This window comes from Stegastes partitus, unplaced genomic scaffold (assembly GCF_000690725.1).
Source record: "Stegastes partitus isolate 25-593 unplaced genomic scaffold, Stegastes_partitus-1.0.2 Scaffold1704, whole genome shotgun sequence".
Taxonomy (NCBI): Eukaryota; Metazoa; Chordata; class Actinopteri; family Pomacentridae; genus Stegastes; species Stegastes partitus.
In genome coordinates, this window is record NW_007579435.1 from 50,019 (window position 1) to 72,002 (window position 21,984).

Below are 21,984 nucleotides of genomic sequence, written 5' to 3' on the forward strand. Positions count from 1 at the left end.
GTGTGTGTGTGTCTCCTCCTCACATCTCTTCCATTAACGCACATAACATGATAACATTATAAGATACTCTTTCCCTCCCTCTCTCTCTCTCACACATTCTTGGTAAACGAAGTGACAGGCCTGCATGACCACTGTTCCTCTCTGTCACTGCAGTGACGCTTCACTGAGGTTTGAGAGCACAGTGGGGGGGGGGGTAACGACAATTCATCCTTGGAAATCTGGCTCATGCTTGTCCAAGACGAGGGTGGCCATGGTACAGCCAGCAGACCTGAAATGATGTCTCTATCGCCCCTGTTTGTGTCCTGAAAGCACATTTGTTACTTCTGTCCATCTCACTTCCTCACTCTGCAGCTGTCAGTGTGCAGCAGCGGAGGCGAGGAGAGGCAGACGACCCAATCAGCGACTTACCGATGACGTTGAGGTGACCCGTCACCTCTTTGGAGCCGAAGCTGTTGGTGACCTCACAGATGTAATTGCCGCTGTCCTCAAGTCTCAAGTCAGAAACGGTGAGGCCAGTGATGCGCCGCGTCCAGCGGGAGTCTGCAGGTAACGGCCGCCCATCCTTCAGCCATCGGATGGTGGGGTTCGGATATCCGGAGGCGATGCAGGGCAGCTCCACGCTGTGCCCAACCTGCACCTCACCGGACTGGAAACTGTCCAGCACTGACGGGGTGGACTCCGTAGGGTCTGTAGGTCACAGAAATGTTTAATCGATTCCAAATCCTCAGTAATTCAGGTGACTTTTAGACGCTTAACATTCGGAACCCCAAAATTAGTCTGTAGGTTTTTTAAGGTGTACCGTCTTTTTGGAAAAACTGCCGGCATTACACTGAGCTTGTATTTGCACCTTTGCAGTAGTCCCTAAACTAAGCATGTGATATACGTTTTAACTGGGAAAAAATGCTAAATCTAAGCTTAACATCATGAAATTTCATCAAAATCACTTTATTCTTATTAAAAATCCATCTAAAACAGACTCTATGAAAAACTAAAACTGCTTCACTCCTTAGTGAACCCATGACGCCATTAATGACTCAGCTGAGACAGATAAAAAATGTTCTCAACAAAACATCCATCGTATCTATATCTACAGTATATGGGGGGCTACAACTTGCTCCAATAGCGGCAACACTTGTGGACACTTAAAAAAAAAAAGTTGCACATGTTGATTCCAGGTATTTTAAAAATGTTTGTAAAATGAATAATCAAATAAATGTAACTTTTTCTTCTTCTTTTATTATTTTTGGAATTACAATGTTGTTGCACTGCACAGAAGGGAATCTTTTTTCATTCTCTCTACTTCTAGCCATGGTTGTGCTGTTTCTATAGAGATGCAGAAGTTAAGATTGCAGTAAAACTGGGTCCACAGTGAGAAAAAGTGACAACAGCGAATAAAAAAGCACCTAGAAACTGCTGGGGGTTCAGAGGGTTACGACTATAGCCTAAAACTCTGTCTTTCTCTGACTGTAAAGACAAATCTGTTCATATATTATATACGTTAACTTGCGTCGTACCCATAACAGAGAGCCTGGCTCCATTGCTCTGGCGAGTCTCTCCACTGTACTTGTGCTTTGTGATGCAGCGGTAGGTGGACAGAGCATCTTCCTTCTGCACTTCTGAGATATACAGAGCTCCAAATGAGGTCAGGAAGAAACGGTTACCTGTGGAGAGTAGAGAGAGAGCAAAGAACATGTGAGTCAACAAGCTTTAAATACGTGATTATAACAAAAGCATATAACTTGCACGTAATATGTTGCATCTGAGTAAATATTTGTGCAGTGGACTATAAATTTTGCGCAATGAAAATATAACTTGTGAACTGTAATTTGGTAAATTGACTTTCTTTAGATTACGCCCTGTCGCTTACTTTTGTGCCACTTCTATGCCTAAAGAGTATCACATTCACTCTAAAGATGTCTTTCAGGTGAAGGCGTCTGATCGGTAGCCGCTGTTTAGAAAAGTTAAACAGTCTTACTTTAAACACATTTTAATTAAACCTTATATTAATCACACAACATAATGTCCACACTCTGGAATATACTTAGCAGCAGATGCTTGCATGACTTTGGACATTTAATTCACTATTCCAAAAGCTGTAAGACACATTGGGAACTGCTCTTAATCTGCAAGGCCTTCTGTATTTATTGTATTCAATATAGCTGTAATTGCTAAATTACTAATTACTAAAAAGAAAACCAAGCACAAAAAAGACACTGTTGAGTGAAGCATAGGTATGTTAAAATATGTGTCGCTGGAGTACGGATTCCAGAAAAAAAATAAAATAAAATCACGAAATTCTGAAGCAAAACGCTACCCTAGAATATACACATCTTGAAAAGACCCCACCACAGCACTTAGGTGAACACATGGGAGCTTTTAACAGATACTGTCCCATCCATCTAGCGAGATATACACAATAGAGAAAGACAGATGAGAAGAAAGAGAGAAGAGAGAGGGGAGTTATTGTAGGTGTTAATAATTCATGTGTCTCTGTGTGTTATGGTAACAGCAGATTAGCGTCATTTTCATTTCACATCAGTGATTTCTTGGTCTGCCTCTGATTTATCTACATGCCAATAGAGAGAGCATGTGCACATGTGAGAGATAAGAGGGTAAAAGAGAAAAAAAAAAGAGAGCGATGGAACGAGAAGAGATGAGGAGAGTGTATTTCAGTGTTTGATTCTTTCCGCTTCTCTGAGTCTTTTTGTATTCCGTTTCCCCCAAAGGGTTATTTTAGACAGTGTGCACTTCAGAGTTTGTAGTAGATTGCAGATTGTTTGGTTATGTGAATGCTATTGCAGTGTGTGTGTGTCTGTGTGTGTGTGTATGTGTGTGTGTGTGTGTGTGAACATGTTGTTTGCTGTACACAATGTTTCAACGTCTCTTTGCAGTGTTGACAAGAGAGAGCTCGAGTAAAACGCAGGTGCATTGAATAGTTGAATACTGGAAATATGTGCCCCACACACACACACACACACACAGACACACACACACAGCTCCAAGCAATAGGTCAGCACCTAGTCACAGCACAGCAAATTTATTCTGAAACACTTAGGGTGCTAGCTGTTAGATGTGTTCAATTGTTGATGAAAAGCAGCTATTGTAGTGTGAAAAAAATCACACCTAAAGCTACACTTCTGGTCGGTTTTCATTTTATTTTTGAATAGAGTTTTTGAGTCACTACTGGCGGTTAATAATCCGATTTTCTCAGCTCTTATTCCGGTGTTTTGATAGGCGAAATGTGTGTGAACGTATGTAGACGTTCAGTGTGTAGCAAGTAACCAAGCTGTATGTGTGTGCGAGTGTGAGTGTGTGTGTGACTCCTGCCACAATGTGAGCAACAACAATCAATGCATTTTATGGCTGCGCAGCTCCATCCGAAGGAGATTTATTAAAACACAGAGGGCTGACCTGGCTTCCTGCCACACACACACACGCACACTCACACTAACAAGACTGAGATATGAAGGAGGACAGAGGCTTTACTTCTTTACCCCATTTACGCCTTTTATTAACATGCTGTAATGATATCCAATCCATAGGTCTTTGTGTTTACACCTGCAATAAAACGCGTTCTTGTTATCTCGATTGTGGCTGCAATTTAAAAACTTCGTTAGGCAGGCCTGGCTGACTTGTCAACAGCAATTTAGTTCGCTAAAGGTAGCAAGAAGAGGCAGTTAGGTGACCTTTCGACATGCTCGGCGTATTTATTTTTGATTGATTGACATCCGAGAAAAAGGCAGATCACCCGCTAATCTGATTCCAGCTCATTCTGTGTGCTTTAAACAGTCCACTGTGATGCATTTTCCTTTATCCAGATGACTTTTTGAGACACAGATTGCATAATATCGGGGAGTTGTGTCAAAGCTCACAGGTTTAAACTGACTAAACAAAACGTGCATAAGGGCATTTCAAATAATAATTCATTTTTCATTATTCTTTTATTCTTCAGATTTGTTTTCAATTAGTCTATAAAAAAATTGAAAATTAATGATGCCGATCAAAATGTCCAAAATGAAACACCATATATATATTGGTTGTTTCGGTGTTCAGAAGGACATCGATAGCCAAAAAAGCTGTGAATTCATTGCTTGCCCATCAATTAATTAATAACTGCACGTCTTTCATGCATTTTAGTCGATAAGAGACGTCGCGATATCTGCGTGTACGTGTGTGTAACTGGGCTGTCAGATTTCGGCATCACACACGCGAGCGCCAGCCCTTGCATCTGCATGCATATGTGAAAGTTCACACACACGTGTTTTCATCTGAGTCAGACTGTTGTGCTGAGTGCTAAGCGACGTACGCTGTAATTTCTGAGCCTGCCCTTTTGTTCCAACCTGGGTATTAAGCCTTACAGGATAATATGCACTTGGCGAGTAGAACCCCGTATAACACACTGCTACACCCTGTCACAACATGCCTGGAGAGAGAAAGACAGACCAGAAGGGGGTGAGGAGGGGGAGACGGCGGGGGCAGAGTAAGAAATTCAGAGATGGTTAAGAATGGAGAAAAAGAAAGTGGTTCAAGAGGCCGTTAATGAAAAGGAGTTTGTCAAAGCTGGCGGTTAAGGACTGCGACTAACATGTGTTACCTTTTAATTAAACTGTAGATATGGTTTTACTGAATTAAATACATAAAAATAAAGGAAATTATAATTACTGATTCACAGTCCATAGTGAGCTACAGAAAGCATAATGGGAAGTGCAATACCACAACACCCAAACATATTCACCCTAAATGGAAATAAGGAAAAGAGAATTTCATGAAAAATGAATTTTTTTTCCCATTTTACAGTGTCTATACATTCTTTGTGGGTACAGTTTCCATCTATCTGTTACTATACACATGTTTTCTGTGTTAACCTTTAGAAAATCTGAAAAAAAAGACTTTACACTGCATTAACTTGTCCAAGAACATGTACAGTATCACATACACAACAAATGATGGCATGACTTTGAAAGCCTAAATTAACTTTAAAACACTAACAGAGTCCAGCTACAACATGTACAAAGTCATACTCCTGTAAATGAAAGGTGCAATGACCACCAAAACAGCCTACAGTTCACACTGACAAATAAATATCTGCTCCCACTGACTAATGAGCCAATAATAGTGCTTATCTAGACTGAAGTAAAAAGTTAAACATTTATTCATAAAATTATTGTATTCTCTTTCCCTTTGACTGCTATGATTTGAGCTTCCTCACATCCTCCCCTCCTTTTTTTTTTTCGCCACTGATATTTAATTTTTAGTCACTGCCTGCTCTCCTGCGGTCTGTGGAGATGTGACACACCTAAAACAGTGGAGAGGGTGCAGGCGGCGATGGAGGGAGGCAGCAGAGTAGAGGAAGGGTTTGGCCCTACAGGGAGGAGGATGGCAGATGGAGATTGATGGAGGGAAAGATAGGGAGATAAAGAGAAACATGCCGTTGGGAGTGACAGAGCAGGGAGTGAGAGTGAGAGGGATGAGGGGCCTACAGGCCTGAGAGCCATACATGGGTAAAAACAATTCTTCTACGTCTTCTTCCATCTCCCTCTCTCTCTCCTTGCAAGCCTCTCCTTGTGGGAGAGGAGATCAATTCTCGTCTAGTCTGCCTACGCCTCCAGGAGTTTGTTGTTGTTGTTGTTGAGTGTGTCTTTGTATGTGCTTCTGTGTTTTTTTTTTCCTTCTTTTTTGCTGTAGGAGGCAGGATGAGAATTTTGAGGTCTATCCCACACCCATGGGAGGCGCAAAATCCCCCTCACTTCCTCCTTATTTCCCGACCCTTTCCTCCCTTTCTTTTGCTCCATTTTTTTTCTGTCTGCATGACATCTATGCTTCATTCCTCGTCTCCTCTCTTCCTCCAGTCTCCCCTTTGCCCTCTACCTCTTTCTGTCTCTGCCTTTTCTTTTTCTTTTTTTTTCTCTCTTAGTCTGTGCTCCTCTTCCTTCTCTTTCAGGGGGGTCTGTAAGTAATGGAATCAGTTCAGCTGATCAGCCTGAGGCAGGAAGTCAAGCCAAGTGCAGAAGCTGCTGCTGGATCCCAGTGTGAGTGTGTGTGTGTGCACGTATGCCAGAAATTCCACAGACAGACACATACATGCAAATAACGAGACAGAGAGACAGGAAGGAGAGAAGGAGATACAGAGTGCAAAAAGGATTAGGGAGCCCTGGAGCATCACTTGTCTTCCCCAAAGTTCCCCCCGAGAGAGGACACCCCTCTTCTCCAAGATGGAGTGGAACGGGAGGAAAAGATGAGGAGGAGGAGGAGGAGGAGGTAAAAATGGAGGCAGATGATGAAGGGATGTAGGGAAGGTGCAGCTAAATTTATTTCAGTAGTATATGGCAGCCATTTTCCACAAATTATTGTCAAATAGATGAGGAAGGAAGAGCAACATGATAACTCATACAGCAATGAAGAAAAAAATAATATAGGAATGCTGTAGCCACAAGGGAGGAGGATGGACAGATCAGACAGGAGAGACAGATAAAGAAAGTAACTAAGAAAAGATGTACATATTTTGAGATGTTGACTAAAAGACGGAAATAGATAAAACAGTGAGTGAAAGTGAGAAAGGAAAAAAAAAAGTAATTTGGAGAGAAACAGAGCAGGAGAGGAAATGGCGTAAGTAAGGGGGTTTGTTCTCGGTGCTGCCATGCAAATGAAAGCGGCGCTGCAGCAATGCTAACTAACAGCAATTCACACTGTTGGACTCATCACTTATTAATGCTCCACGGCTCCCCCCTCCCTCCCATCTCTCTCTCTCTCTCTCTCTCTCCCTCTCTTTACCCATTCCCCTCTCCCCTGCTCTCACCAGGATCTCTCTTTTTTGTTCGCTCTCTCGCTCGCTGTTGCTAGGGCCCGTGCACTCACGTGACAACAGCTGGGTAGGGGGCGCTGCGGTGGCACACGGCGACATGTGCGAGTGTGCGTTTTCACGTGTGTTTTCGCGCGCGGGCTCGTGCGTGTGTTTGCGACAGAGTACCCTTCATTAGAGGTAAAAACGGAATCAGCCATTTAAATGATGGCGATGGAGATCAGAGGAGAGGAGAGGAACTGCTGAATGGATCTGTAATTGATTCACAAGCCTGGGCTATAGGCCACAGAGGAGCTCGCCACATCTCTCTGTGCATCATGTCACTTTAGTTTTCACTCTGTGCTTTTTAACAAAAACACACGCCGAAGATTGCCACGGCTGTTATTGTCAAGGTTTGCCTTTCAGATTTTAAGGCTAAATGGACCACGGGCTCGGTATAATACAGGCCAGTAGTTGCACAAATGGACTTCTCGCAAATGCATGTGCTCGCAGATAAACACACACACACACACACACACACTTACGCATACACTCACAATCTGTCTCACAAGCTACACATCCTTACTCCCACTGTCTCACAATCCACATTTGCAGAGAGCACTCAACAAACTGCAAGTGTGTGTGTGTGTGTGTGCGTGTTTGTGTGTTTGTGCTGAGCATCCTCACTACAGGATGCCACAGCAATGAGCAGACAGTGGAGTACACCTACACATTCCTTATTTATTCTCCTCGTCCTGATTTACCTTTTCACTTCTATCTTTTTTTTTCTTCCTTCTTCTTGTCCACTTTTCTCTTTTCCACTCCTCACATTCACTGTGTCTCCATCCACCTTCCATCATTACTATGCTATTTTTACTGATTAACCTTCCTCAAACTTACATAAGTTGTCCCACATTCCACAGTGGCGATGAAAGATGTCTGCCTTTATGTGTTATGAATTGGAATAGAAGGTTTTTACATCGGACGTTTGTACGTAAGAACGACGTGCAATGAAACTGCCGACATATGCAAAGACTGTGTGTGTGTGTGTGTGTGTGTGTGTGTGCCAGTTTGCATCGTATAAACTGTCCACACGTTGAGGCACATTAAGAGACATCATAGCTGCAGTCAGACAAATTCCTCCTTTCACCAAAAACCGCAAATGCAAAAAAGTCACAATTTATCAGAGCCAGAAACTGTACAAACATAAAATGCCATTCCCGTTAGAAAATGTAACCAAATCTGAGCTTAAAGTCATTAAATTCGATCAAATTCACATTGTTTGACATGTCTCGTTTGCCAAAAATAAAGCAGTTGCCCTCATCAGATTCTGTAAAAACAAAGAAATCTGCACTTCTCAGTGAAATTGTAAAGTCATTAGTGACTCAGCTTCGATCAAGTGTCATGTTTTTATTTAATTCTTTCAGCTGAACTGAGCTGAACTGCAAACTGTGTTTACACAGAACAGACAGGAGACAAGTAGGGGGACAAATGAAAACTGTAAGCAGTAAAATATCTATAGTATATAGAGTCACCATTTATTTTTCAAATATTGGGAAGACCTGAGGGCACAGAGATGTTGTACATGTTGAAATCTGGGTTTTTAAATATTAAATAAAATAATCAATTAAGAAACTTAATTTCTTTTAAAATGGTTTATGGCATTGAATAGTGTCATCCTGCACAGAAGACATTTTTCGTTCGCTCTACTGCCAGCCATGGTTGTGCTGTTTCCACAGAGGAACAAGACTTTATATTGGTGTGAAAAATGAGCCCACATACAGTAAAAATGTGACAGGGGCAAGAAAAACGTCCACAAAATGCTAGGGGTTCAGAGTGTGAATATTATTAAGCTCATGAAGCTTTATAACAGGAAAGCCTTTTCTGCCCTTTACTGACAAGTTCCACTGAAACTTGGTAAAGGTGTTCTTTACTTATTTCCAAGCAAATGCACAGACACACACAACTAAATGTCTTTAAATGTGCATATGGTAGAGGAATGTATAAGCATGCAAAGGCTAAGTCTGTACTTGAGTGCAAAAGGCCTCTGATTTACAGATGGATCTGTTCCTATAGCAAGCTGTGAACCACAACAAACACGATTTGAGCTACAATGGAATTAACTCAAAAGACAACAAAGGATGTCTGAATGAGGGGTTATGGTTAAGGTTACCATTACAGTTATTGTACATCATATTTATGCAGTGAGCAAACAGAACTTTGTGCAGGGATGTTGCAACAAGCTCAGAAACCTGCCATTACGGCAATCTGCAGAAGCACATACCTATGCACAAATCAGGACATAAGTGGTTCAGTCTAGAGGAAATGTTCAAGGACTACAGGAGATCAGCACCACGCACAGCCACGTTTCAAAAAGCTCAGGAACACTGGCTTGAATAGCACCACGGACAGCTCCGTTGCTGTAGCCCAAAATAGGAAAGGCTTCTTGTGTAAAGTCTCAACAATCAGGTCTCTGCGGGACGACGATTGGCACAACTAAACTCTGTGTGTGTTTCTTGGAGAATGTTAGCTATGGTGGTTACTGTGGCACAGTAATAAAATACTAATGCGGCATATGGCCCAGTGCCACAGCACGACCTACCAGCATCCAGTCAAGAAAACATCTAAATCTGGTAAAAAAAAAAAAAAAAAGGTGCATAAAGGAATAAGTGGCTTTGGTGAACAATCACCACAAAATTGCTGCTGTGGTGGACAGTTTGTCTGGGATATTGTGATGCTTCAAGAGACACCCATGTGAGATTCTGCCACAAATAAACTGCATCCACTGTATTTTGACATTCTTCTACCTGTCTGAGAGTGACATCATAGACACCCAGGCAGAAATAACAGCAAAAAAGATGCAGTTGCAGGTGTTTTATTGGTTTGTTTTAAGGAATGTTATTGTGCTCTTACTTTGTTTCTTTTTAGTATTTATTTTTGAGCCCCTTCATGGAAAACATAGCCTGTCATGGGCACAAGAATGATTCTTTTACCGCCTATTACTTCAATTTAAACTAGCGACCAGTTATTTAACATAGCTAATTACTGAAATAATACTCACAATTCAATTCATGCAGATAAGAACCATTCCGATCTCTGCAGCTCTTCATTGACACTATGTCGTATAAGCTGGGGGGCATACGGACTGGAAATAAGTGGTTGGTTTAGAGTGTGGTGTTAATGCAGAAAAGCTAGTCCTTAATTTATCAACTTGTTACCAGACATCGTAGGAAAAGCAGCAATCAAACTAACACTACTGTGCATCACAACAATCACGCCACGATGCCTGTCTGCAAAAATTCGATCAGATTCATCTAAAGCATTTATTCTTTTGGTGCAGAGCAGTGAACAGGTAAAGACGATTTTCAGAATGAAAAAGAACGAAAGGAGTCAGCCCTGATCCCTCCCTCCCTCCTCCTCCTCCCTCCTCCTCCTCTTCCACTCCTTCCCCTGGCTAATTTATTTGATAATTACCAAGGGCCCATTATGGCTGATTTCAAGGAGGCACTGGGAAGGCCTACTAAAAGCTATTTCATTTGAGCTGCTCATACTGTATCTAAGCTCCCTCTTCGCATCATGCATATGCACACGGACACTATTGTGCTTCTTTGCGAAAACCCCTCATTAACAACTTTATCCTTATTCTAACCTAAACCTCACACTAAAACCAAGTCTTATTCCTAAAAAAAGCCCTTTGAAGGTGTTTCAGGAAGTAAGAACTGGCTAGAAATGTCCTCATTCTCAAGGTCTAAAACTCTAAATGGTCCTCACAAATATACAAGCATGCAGGCAGATGCACTGTATAAAACATGACTTGTATAACTATCAGTCCATTCAGGCCCAACACATAATTATCACCCTCACCCCACCTTCACTCACATTTAGAGGCATGAGGGTCCAAAGCATGCAGTACATGCATGTGCACCAATGCATGGCCTCTAGGTGTGTGTCTGCATGTGTGTGTGTGTGTGTGTGTGTGTGTGTGTAGTTCCTGGTGAGCAGGGGTGACGGATAATAAAGATTGGATTCTAATAAAATGTTCTCATCCTCCTAAATCCCCCTCCTGCCCTCTTCCCCTACCTGCCATATTAACACACCCATTACAAGGGCAGATGAATGAAAATGAACAGAGCTGTGGTGTGATTCCCCGAGTGTCAAATCAATACTGCTCCCCTCCCCTCTGTTCCTCTCCCGCCTTCCAGCCCGCCCTCTCTCCCTTCATCTTTTCTCTCCGCTGTTATCATTTTCCTATTCTCCTCTCCTCTGTTGGGTCTGAAGAATTGGCATGTGTTTGACAAAGGGAAATCTACACCTAGTGACAATAGGCTCTCTCCCTATCTGAGCTCCCCTCTCTCTCTCTCTCTCTCTCTCCCTCTCTCTCTAGTATGAAATGAATGATGCTTGCTCCTATTTCCTCTCTATTCACATTCAAAGTAGTCTGTAATGTTAAGTGCTACTGAGAACAAGCCAGACATAGAAAGAGCCACAAGGACGGCATATTACTGCCACTTTCTTTGACTCAATCAGAGACAGGAACTTGAAAGAAGGACTGGAAGAGGTCATGCCAGAATGACAGAAGAAGGTTAATAAAGAAGAGTTGTGTAAATTTTATAGACTCTTTCTCTCTTTCTCCCCCTTTATGAGTGCAGGACACATGCAGCTACCAGGAGGCAGGATAATTGAAGACGAAATGCAGATACACACTCTCTATTCTTATCTCGCTACAAGTGTTACTGTTTTTCCAGCCACAACCCTTGACCTTCTCGTCCTCCTCTCCTTCTTTGTTCCGTCTGTTTTCCAGGTTCGGTGTGATGCAGTGATCTGAGGATAGGTATGCAAAGGACTAATGCACTCATTAAAAAGGCATGCTTCACCGTCAAATGCCAGCTGCTGCCCTCCCCAACACCACCACCACCACCACCAGGTCTCCTGTTTTCTTTGTCTTTCCCTCTCTCAGTATCTGTTTCCTTGGTTTCTCTGTACCTCTCTCTCTCTCTCTCTCTCTCTCTTCCTGCTGCTGTCTCTCCGTTTCTCGTTCTATATCTGTTGTTAGAAGGTGACACCCCATACACCCACACACCCCTCAACCTCTCTGAAACAACTCGTGCTTGGGAGTAGAGTGGTAGGAAAAGGGAGAGGAAGAAGAAAATAAATAAATAAAGGAAATGAAAATACGCATTCATCCAGACCAAAACAAATAGAAAAAGGGGGAATCTGTTTCAACATCAGACCACCCCCTCGTCTTCATCTCAGACTTCCCTTCTGTGATGGTTAAAGGCCTCTCACACACTTAAGCAACCTTAATTGGAATGGCCATAAATATTCAAGCAGCAAGATGGAGGCAGTGATGTATGTCTGGATGAAGAGAAAGTGGGATAAAAAAAAAAAGAAAGAAAGAAAAGAAAAAGACACTCAAGCAAGAGCAGCCAAACCAACGCAAAAACCATCTTCTTGTTCTCAGATTGTTATCCTTCCTCTTAAAACGATGTTCTGCATGTCGGGATGCAAATGGACAACAACAACAACGACAAAAAAAAGAAAAGGCTCCAACTACATTCATCTGTGATTCCATTTGGTCACTGACAATGACACACAAACACATACTCCAGACTTGTCAACATGTGGTGCATTGTGTCGCTTTTGCCTTTAATTATTTAGCCTCATAGATAATAGATAGAGACATGCTCACCAGTCATGAGAAGGGCTAACGGGACATACCTAATGCATTATAAACACACACACACATCACAACGTGTGCACACACACACACACACACACAAAGTGAACTCAACTGAAGTGTGACCTTATTTCTTGCTGTGGAAAACACAAAAACAACAGTGCGTGAATAGTCTGATTTTACACACGGGTCTGTTTTGTTTGACTTTCATCCATTATGAAGAGGAAGACACGGCAAACAGGGAAAAAAAACGATTGTGGATCCTCTGTTTGGCTTTTGAACTCGACTACACTGCGTGCTGCTGTAAATTAAACACAACTGCACTGTATGCATACAGGTGTCTGCACATGCAGCACTCCTTCTGTATATATGAGAAGGGGAGCGGCAGAGAGCGCGCCGACACACATCACGATAAACTCTCACACAAATCAATAAAGCCTTGCCCTTTGTAAAGCCATGTTGTCCTCAGTGGGAGTACTACAGTGCCACAGCATGTAAGCAGCATCACAGTGACACGTTGGGAATCTCAGGGAGCAGAGGGTCACCGGGGAGCGAGGCCCGTGTGCGGATGAGTGCACCTTGCATGGCAGGCAGATGTGAGGATTGAGGGAGGCAGCGAGGGAGGGAGGGAGAAGGCCTGCCATTCTCCTACGTATTCCTTCCCCGGCTCCCCTCGTTTGCCTGTGCCACCGTGATGATGCACCCTCACCACTGTTGCTGGGCATCTTGGCGACAGAGACCCAAAAGAGGATGAAGAAGGAGGAGCTAGAGCGGGAGAGATGAAAATGAGGGATGATGGGAAGCAAAAGAGCTGCAGAGACAGATGTTGCAGATTGGAGTGGAGTAGTGGTGACATGCTAAAAGCGGGTCCCCCAGACGTCGTGGGGAGGCCTGAGGGGCCAGGAGTGCCCGAGGTACGTTCTTGGAAGAAGGAGGGAGATGGGGAGGGGGGGGGACACTACAGCAAAGCAGCAGCTCTCCCTGCCTCCCTCCCTGTATGACTGTCTCTCTGTCTCTTCTGCCTCACTGCCCTCCTACACTCTGTCCCACTTTAGCCCAATGTCACTGCCAGAGCAAGGGGGAGGGGACATTAAAAAAAAAAAAGATGGAGAGGAGAGAAGAGAAAAAAGGAGAAAAGTAAAGCGGACCTCAGATGAAGAGAAGGAGGAAAGACAGAGTGAGAAGAGGAAGAAGAAGAAGATGGAAGAAAGACCCCACGGAGGATGAAGATGAGAGACGGGGAGTCCAGCCATAAGATTCCATCACATGCTTTTATGTGTCCAGATTTCCATCTTTTTGCAATCTCTTGCCAGGGAATTCTTTTGTCTCCTTGTCACACAAACATACCACACTCAGCATATGTAGCAACCAGTCAAGCACATAGTCCCCAATGCAAATACATGGCTGTGCATGTGCACACTTGCACATGCCTGCATACACACAAAGGGGGGCTGGTCAGGCATGCTTTGTAATGATGTGTGATTCTTGGAGATAAGCATGCTTAACAGGACAACAATCCAAAGCCACTGTGGGCAAACGGTTCAATAAACACCATGTTTCTTTGACTTTGCCGGGCTCTGATGCTGTTAAATTTATTAACTGTCTTACATCCCATTTACCATTACGGATACAGTACCTGCAACCCGCTGGAGACACACAAAACAGCTCTGGCCTTTACACTAAAGCACATAACTATGATAAAGACAATAAATGTGGTAGTGGAAGCAGTGGGGAAAAAACAAATTATGGAAAGTACTCCACCAGCCGTTTAAAATGACACACTTAGAGCATTGTCAGACTCGGAATAGAGTTAGAAATTGATCAAAAACCCTGTGCCTACATTGCCCACAATGCAATTTGACACAACAGTTGCCAGAGATTCAAGGTGTGGTATGCTAGAAGCAGTTAAAGAAGCCTCAGGCTGATAGAACCAAGCACAGATGAGGAGTGGCCTACAAAGGTCTGCAAGGTTACATTTTTTAAAAACTCCACAAACCAAATTTTTTCTCGTATCCAAATTTGTAATCTTTAGCCACAACTGATATGACTCAAATGGCATCACATCACTCAGTCAAACAGCCACCAAGTCCTTGTAAAACATATTTTCACACACAGTATGTGGTGGTACTCACCAACACCTGTAAGCTGACTTTAACCCATTTTCTCTAACCATATTTCATAAAAAGCAAAAAATTCTGCACTCAGAAACATAACTGAGAAGCTAAGAGTTACTCAGCTACAGCCAAGTTAAAGGACAAATATTCAGAGACCTCATTTTTAAAATGTAATTCGTAAAATATGTAAAGTATGCAGAGCAACCATTTCCCCCCCAATATTAGTAATACCCATGGAAACTTAGGAAAATGTACATGTTCACTTATTTATTTTTTTAATGTTTCATAAAAAATAATCAAAGAAATTCAACTTTTGCTTTGTCCGATCTTATGATTTACAGTATTTAAACTGTGTCACACTGCACAAAAGACCTTTTTCTTTCCTCTCTACTTCTAGTCATGGTTGTGCTGCTTCCATAGAGGTGCAGGACTTTATGTAGCAGTGAAAAATGACCTCACAGTGAGTAAAAATGTTATAGCAGCACAATAAAAAGCTCAAAAACTGCTAGAAGTTTAGAGGTTCATTTGTAAAATATGTTTAGCTCCCCTTGATGGGATTAAAAAAAGTGTGGTTCCTGTGACTGTTTGATGGCCAGTGTACAGAATCCTGCAAAATCAGTCACAGCACTGCTTGTTACAGTCTTAAAGTTGAGCAATATAAGAACATATGAACATATCCTTTGTCAAGGCACACTGGTGAAACTGGATGAAGTTCTGAATGTATCCTGCAAAATAAGGTTCAACAATTTTTTAGGTCAAACTTTTTTTAATAATAACTTCTACCCAGCAACAAATGAAGAGGATGTAAGATCATGCAGAACATATTAAATTAATTCATCTCTGAAGATAATTTAGCTCCAAATATTTTCATCAGAAATTAAACTAATTGCTCTTCATGGCAATTAAGTGTTTGGTCCATATTTAAATAAGAAAATCCAGCAAAAGGGACAAACATCCAGACACCTTAATGAGTTTTGAAGTAATTTCCTACATAAGCATGCAGGGCACAGTTACTCCATTACAAATCAGAATATAGGAAAATGTGACTCCAACTCAGTAACCCACACTCATATCATTACAAATCTCTGTAGTCCTCTCCGCCAGTTTCACAGATGCAGCACTGCAACAACAACAAACAGGCAGCCAGCATTTATTTTTTATAACAAAACATGCACATTATATGATCCACTGGGACAAACAAATAAAATCAAATCTGCTTTAAAGTCCACTGTGCATTTGGAGTACAGAGTATGTTTACAGAGTTACTACTACTAGGCTGGAAGGTACAGCTTGGGGTGTGGCTTGAATCGTATGGCAGACAAATAAAAAGTCCTACATAGCTAGAAAAACAGTAAGTGCACACATTAGGCTGCAGGAGAGCTAGATACAAATCTACACATCAGAAAAGTCCATCCTGAACATACAGCGCCCTCCATAATTATTGGTTAAGATGTGTTAAAAGCCTTAAAATAAATTCTTTTTTTTTTTTTTATTGCAGAAGCATACTCTCACACTGAAGATTGTAGAAGAATGTAACCTTCAACTCAACTCAAATGAATTGTTGGCAAAAGGGGGTTGTACAAAGTATTAACATCAAGGGTGCTGATAATTGTGGCACACATGATTTGATGTAAAATAATTATTTTTTAATGTGGGATTTTTTTCACACTGAATAAATGCACTTGAATTAAAGGTTGAATTTTCCTCTTTTTTTTCATTGTGGTCCTAGATTATTTAGAAAAAAACTGAATTTACTAGAAGCTAAAGAACACATCTTAGCCAATAATTATGGAGGGCGCTGTAAATTCTTTCAGCATGTGAGTATCAAATCTTCAACAACCCTGACATCGAACTCCTCTCCAACGATGGCAAATTCACCATCCTAATGAGACTAAAAAGAAAAAGATCAAACAAGGAAACTGTTATCTGTCTAATTTCTATCATCAGCATCCTACCTTGTCAAACATCTGCTCTGTTTATATCATATGGACTCACTAAATAAGGCTGTTATTCTGCTAACCAATGCGCATTTAAGTCATCTTACTGTACACCACCAGAGAATATGCCACTTACAAAGGCTATTCAGGAAAGAGCTCAGAGATGGCAGCAAATCAAAGTATTTTCACCCAAAGGCTCAGTTTATAGGATTTCAGTCTTACAGAATATATGATAGAGGGCAAACAGCAAACTATTTAGAAAATGTGAAAATGAAACTTTTTTCCTCACTCGTGATAATTTTCCTGGTTTAACCCTCTGAACCCTAAAACCTACTGGCAGGTATAAAAGGCATGTTATATATATATATTAAAAAAAAACACATATATCAAAAACAAAAACTGAAAAAACAAAAAAAAACATCTTATTTTCAACTTTCCGAAAGTCCTTGAACTACTCATCAGTGATGTATGACTTCATTAGGAAACTATACCTTATCTAAGCTTAAATCAGCAACACTGGTGACAAAATTCTGAGTTCTTGATTGAACTGGGTTCAGCTGCAGGTAGTGCTTACACAGAGCACAATAAATAGTCATAATATCTCTAGTATACAGTCACCGTTTATTATTACTATTATTATCAGTACACAATCTTTTAATAAACTTCTGTTTTTTTCCTCTATAATGATTCATGACGTAGTTGTGTCATAGTGCATAGAAGACATTTCTGAATTCTCTCTACTTCTAAACATGGCTGTGCTGTTTATTGCGTTGCAGGAATGCCGAGAAAAATGAGCACGCAATAAGCAAAAACCGAAACAGGAGCAAAAAACTTCCAGAAAATGTTTGGAGTTCAGAGGGTTAAGTAGGAGAGCAGATGAGCAACATTATTTGAGACCAACACCATCATAGTAAACCGATACAGCTGCATTTGTAATATGTAGGAAGGGTGAAAACTGCATCTGCCTCTCACCCTCATCCATCCTCCTTTCATCCTCCGTTTGACCAACCTAACCTGTCCCACATGTTCACATACCTTTCAGCTCAAATATCTACAGTTCAAATCCCAGCACCACACCTACCAGCAGACCCTTTAATCTCCCTTGAGACCACCTTAACAGGCGCTTTCACATCGTCAGACTGTCATTTCTCAATTCGGCTCGGAGCACAATGACAAAAACGCACTCAAAACATGGCGCTGACATGGCTGTTGCCTTTCCTCCGATCTCATTATCTCACTCGCATCACAACTGTTTACGTTTGAGAATTCGTGGTCTCCTTGTCACGCTGCTGGGGTGTTTGGGGATGTCTCCTGCTAATGATAGTCCATATGCACCGGTGGAAGAACTCTCTGGGTGCGCGTACATATGGACCCAGCCATGTAGAACAGGGCAGGATAGCGTGAAAGAGCCTTGGCAATCTCCTGGCCCCTGTCCGTACTCCTACCGCTTACCCACATCGAGATTTTACAACAGAACCCTCCTCTTCCCTCACCTCTGTCTAATGTCCAATTCCTGCGCAGCCCTGTAACATCCCTCTCTAAAGAGTAGGAGGTCTCATCAAGGGCTGGCACTGAGATGTGAGGGTTTGGCTAGAGGTGGCATTTGCCAAGGTCATTCAGCATGTCTGCATGTGCAGCTATCTCTGCTGCATGACAGAATTTCACCGTGTTACATTCGAACATAAGGACAGCAGCACAGACACGGGCCATTTCTGTATTTCAGTTTATAATGCAGTATGCAGAGTAGAGGCCATCTTATGAGGCTGCCTGCAATATATGGAAAGACAAGGCTTGCTGCTGCTGCTGCTGCTGCTGCTGCTGCTGCTTGTTTTTTTAATGGGCCGGCAACTGAAGCTGAACCTCAAATCATCATAATGAGAGAGAATGAGGTCCACATATGCAAGGGGGAGGAAAAAGAAGGTAAAGAGAGAAAGAAAAAAAAAATCCAAAGAAGGGAGAGATAAGGGGAGGGGAAAGGGGTGAGAAATGAGAGAGAGAGATTCCTCTGCATCTCTGATTTGCTTGGGTGATATTCATCAGAGCGACAGAGCATAAGGGGAGGAATAGATGGAGTGAGGCAGCAACGAGGGAGGAGGGAAAAGAGAGAAAGAAAACACAAGTATTTTTTGTTTCTATAAGCCATTTGTTTTTATTAAGCTTCCCTGCCTGTCCTTGTAGCCGTTTCCTGCGCTCTCCACTGGCTTGTATTTGTTTATGTTCAGTTACAGGGGCATGCCTATAGCGGCGTTTATGAGCATAAAGCAAAGTATTGCAGTCACAAAATCTAGATTTTTTTATTTGGGGTAGTTTCTCTACAGAGGAGCAGAAAAGAAAGAGAGGATGAACCAGAATATGGCCTACCAATATTCTAACTGATACCTAAATTTAATTTTAGGACAGATTTTAGGAAATATTTTACAGATTTTTTAAATTTTTTTTCTTCTGTGACACTGATTTCTCTCCAAAGATGACAACACATAAATGAATCACACTGCTGCAGCAAGTGACATGTTATATCATTATGATGAACACGGCCGCTGCAGTTTATTTTAAGACAATCCCATTGTCCTGTCAAATACATCATGTATTAATTCGCAGCTGAAAATATGCTCCAATAAATGCACATTTAGTCCTGTTTAAACTAACATAGCTAGTCAAAGTATAAAGAGATTTTTTTTTTGTCTTTTCAGTACGACTATCAGTTGTTTGCTTTAATGTAAAACAAAAGTATTTCAGCGGAAATAGACCTCTTCACTGCTGTTGAAACTTGGCGGTCATTTGGAACAACAAGAGCGCACGCTGTACAGTAAGTAATGTGGAAGGTGAAGATGATTATAATAAACATGACCCAAAAAGCTTCACGCTGGGAGAGAAAGCAAAGCTGAAAAATATTAAGAGACTGGGTGCAGCACAGTGACGAGGGGGGGGGAGCTGGAAAGGAGAACGAGAGATGCGGGGATGGGGAAGGAGAGTGGGAGAGAGAGAGGGAGAGAGAGAGAGAGGGGAAGGGGAAGGTGGAGGGAGAGGGAGGGAGGCAGAAGAGAGGGAATGTGACAGAGTGGTGACAGAGAGAGAGAGCGGAGCGCTGTGTGTGTCAGGGCTGTGTGTGTCTCTGTGCTCGTGTCCCTAGGCGCAGGCAAACATTAGCTGCATTAAGTGAGCTGACAGGTCCCTCCCCATTACCACTACTGGTGGCCCAGGGAGGGAGAGAAAGAGGGAGAGAGAGAGAGAGAGAGAGAGAGAGAGAGAGAGAAAAGGGGGGAGAAATGGAAAACACTGTGGTTCTTACCAACTGTCTGTACAACTCAAAACACATGATCCCCCCCTTCTGTGCGGGCTGACATATATCATCACGGCATAGACACCAAACACTTTTCAAACGGCGGCCGCAATTACGCAGAAACAACCACGACATTCTAAAATAACAAAAATTACTAGCAAAAAATCACACATACTTTTTTTTCCCCCCTTCCTCTAAACCCTCTCTCTCAGTATGAATTCCCTCGGTGTGCAGAAAAACAAACTCCATACATCACAACCACCAACAGCCATGCACTGTCTCTCATAAGGACGTGTACGGTAACAGTTTACGTACAGTAACACACGGGCCTGTGCGTGTGTGTAATGTATCATTCCTTTTCTGCTTAAATATTGATTGTTGTCTTGTCTGGGGTTCAGGGTTAAAGACCATCTGCTGCCTCCACCCTTCAATTATTCAGTCACAGCACCACCAACCCCCTCCACTCCACCACACACACACACACACACACATACACACACCCACACACACACAAATTAGTCCCTGGGGGCACATTTCCTTTTCCAGTGTGTCGTAAGAGCCTAATACTATGCGTACCACACTGTACTATGCAAAATGGCTGAGTTATCCGTTACTGTCATTCAGATGGAGTCTCCTTCATCACGTGACTCCATGAGAGCAAGATACAAATACAGCATAAATACAAACTGACAATTAGTTTAGCGGCTCGCAGGACGTCAACCCCTGATCTTTGAGAAAGTAGCGCTCCGAGGGAATGGGAGGAGGGGGGCAGTCGGAGTTAACATGTGGTAAAGTCAACTCGCCCGCTTGAACTACAGCACCGAGGATGATAACAAGATGAGAGAGGAGGGTGAAGCGGGAGGTACGGGAGAACAACGAGAAGAAAGTGCAAAGGGGACAGAAGGGGGAGAAAGTTGTGCAAAACACTTGGACTGTGCGGGAGAGGACAAGAAGCAACGCAGTGAAAGACAGTGAAGGCAAGAGAGGTTGTTGACCTCTGGCTACAAAGCTCGTCGTTATAGTGCAGGCCGTGGGGGGGATGCGATGTGCTGTGGATGAGGGAAGGAGGAGGAGGAGGAGAGGGTGGTGCCGTTTGTTAGTAAAGATGTTTTTCCTCAAATGCAACGTCTCCGTGCTGCAGTCTGCGAGCGCGCACGTGTGTGAGTCTGTGCGTAATCTCCCCAGGCAAATCCCTCTTTAGCCAAAGCAGGGAAGAATAGAGAAGAAAAGGAAAAGCCATCTTTATCCAAATCCAATTGCAGCTGGAAGGAGAGAGTAGAGCGAGGGAGGTGGAGGAGGAGGAGGAGAAGAAGAAAGGAGGAGGAGGAGGAGGAGGAGAAGACGTTGTAATTTGTCTGAGGGATTACAAGAAGTGCTGGCAGAACATGACTGCTGACTGCGTGTGTGTGTGTGTGTGTGTGTGTGTGTGTGCATGCATTTGTATGTGTATGTGTGCCATGACCTAACCCCATGAATTCAGAGCATAACAACATCAGAGACAGTATTTTTGTAACAGAGCTCGAGCAGAAAATAAAGAATATTCCTCTACAGCGCCGCTCACTCCAGGTAAACATCAAACCCTTAGTGTGACTCAGTTCATAACAACAGCCAGGAGGTTGACTTGGAGGGCAGACAACTGGCCCCCTGTTTAGCTCAAAGTCATTATTACTTTTAATTGTCTCTTTCATAATAGATCAGAGTTCCTTTGAATTCACTTTCATGACATTAGCAGTGCCGTAAAAACACAATTACACATTCTTATCACAACTATAGCAAGCTCCTCGCAAGACCGTGACCCGCACATTTCTGCTGAGGGTTACAGTTCTTGTGCTGCTACAAGGACAGATACACGGCAACAATGTGGTGGCAATATGGCAGAGATCAAATCTGGCCGAATGTTAAGTGTGTACTTGAACACATCCACTGTGTGGACTAAAATCTTTACTGCACACACACACTAGAGTTTGTTTCCAAATGCTGTTTCCATTTTGAAATCCATACTGCCAATTCCTTATTGATGGATTTACAGGACAAAAATAGTTTTGAAACAAATAGACCAGTCTGACTGCGGGTTTCGATGCAGAAATCACAATTAGTCAAAAAGCGATTGACTAGAGGTGCAAGTAACAATCTTTGGTTCATCAATTATTATGAGTTGTTTGGTCAAATGTCGCTGCAAGGTGGTGCAGTTGGTGGCA

At 42.4% G+C, this 21,984-nt stretch overlaps 1 protein-coding gene across 1 annotated transcript in view; it reads right to left on the reverse strand.

Moving 5' to 3' along the window:
- The window catches only part of dscaml1 (Down syndrome cell adhesion molecule like 1), a 106,056-nt gene that overhangs the window by 38,105 nt on the left and 45,967 nt on the right, over nt 1-21,984 (reverse strand). The window contains exons 4-5 of the mRNA XM_008301727.1: nt 1,515-1,661; nt 409-687 (exon numbers count right to left, since the gene is read on the reverse strand). Coding sequence (XP_008299949.1) covers nt 409-687; nt 1,515-1,661 — 426 coding nt within the window. The remainder of the gene's footprint in view (nt 1-408; nt 688-1,514; nt 1,662-21,984) is intronic.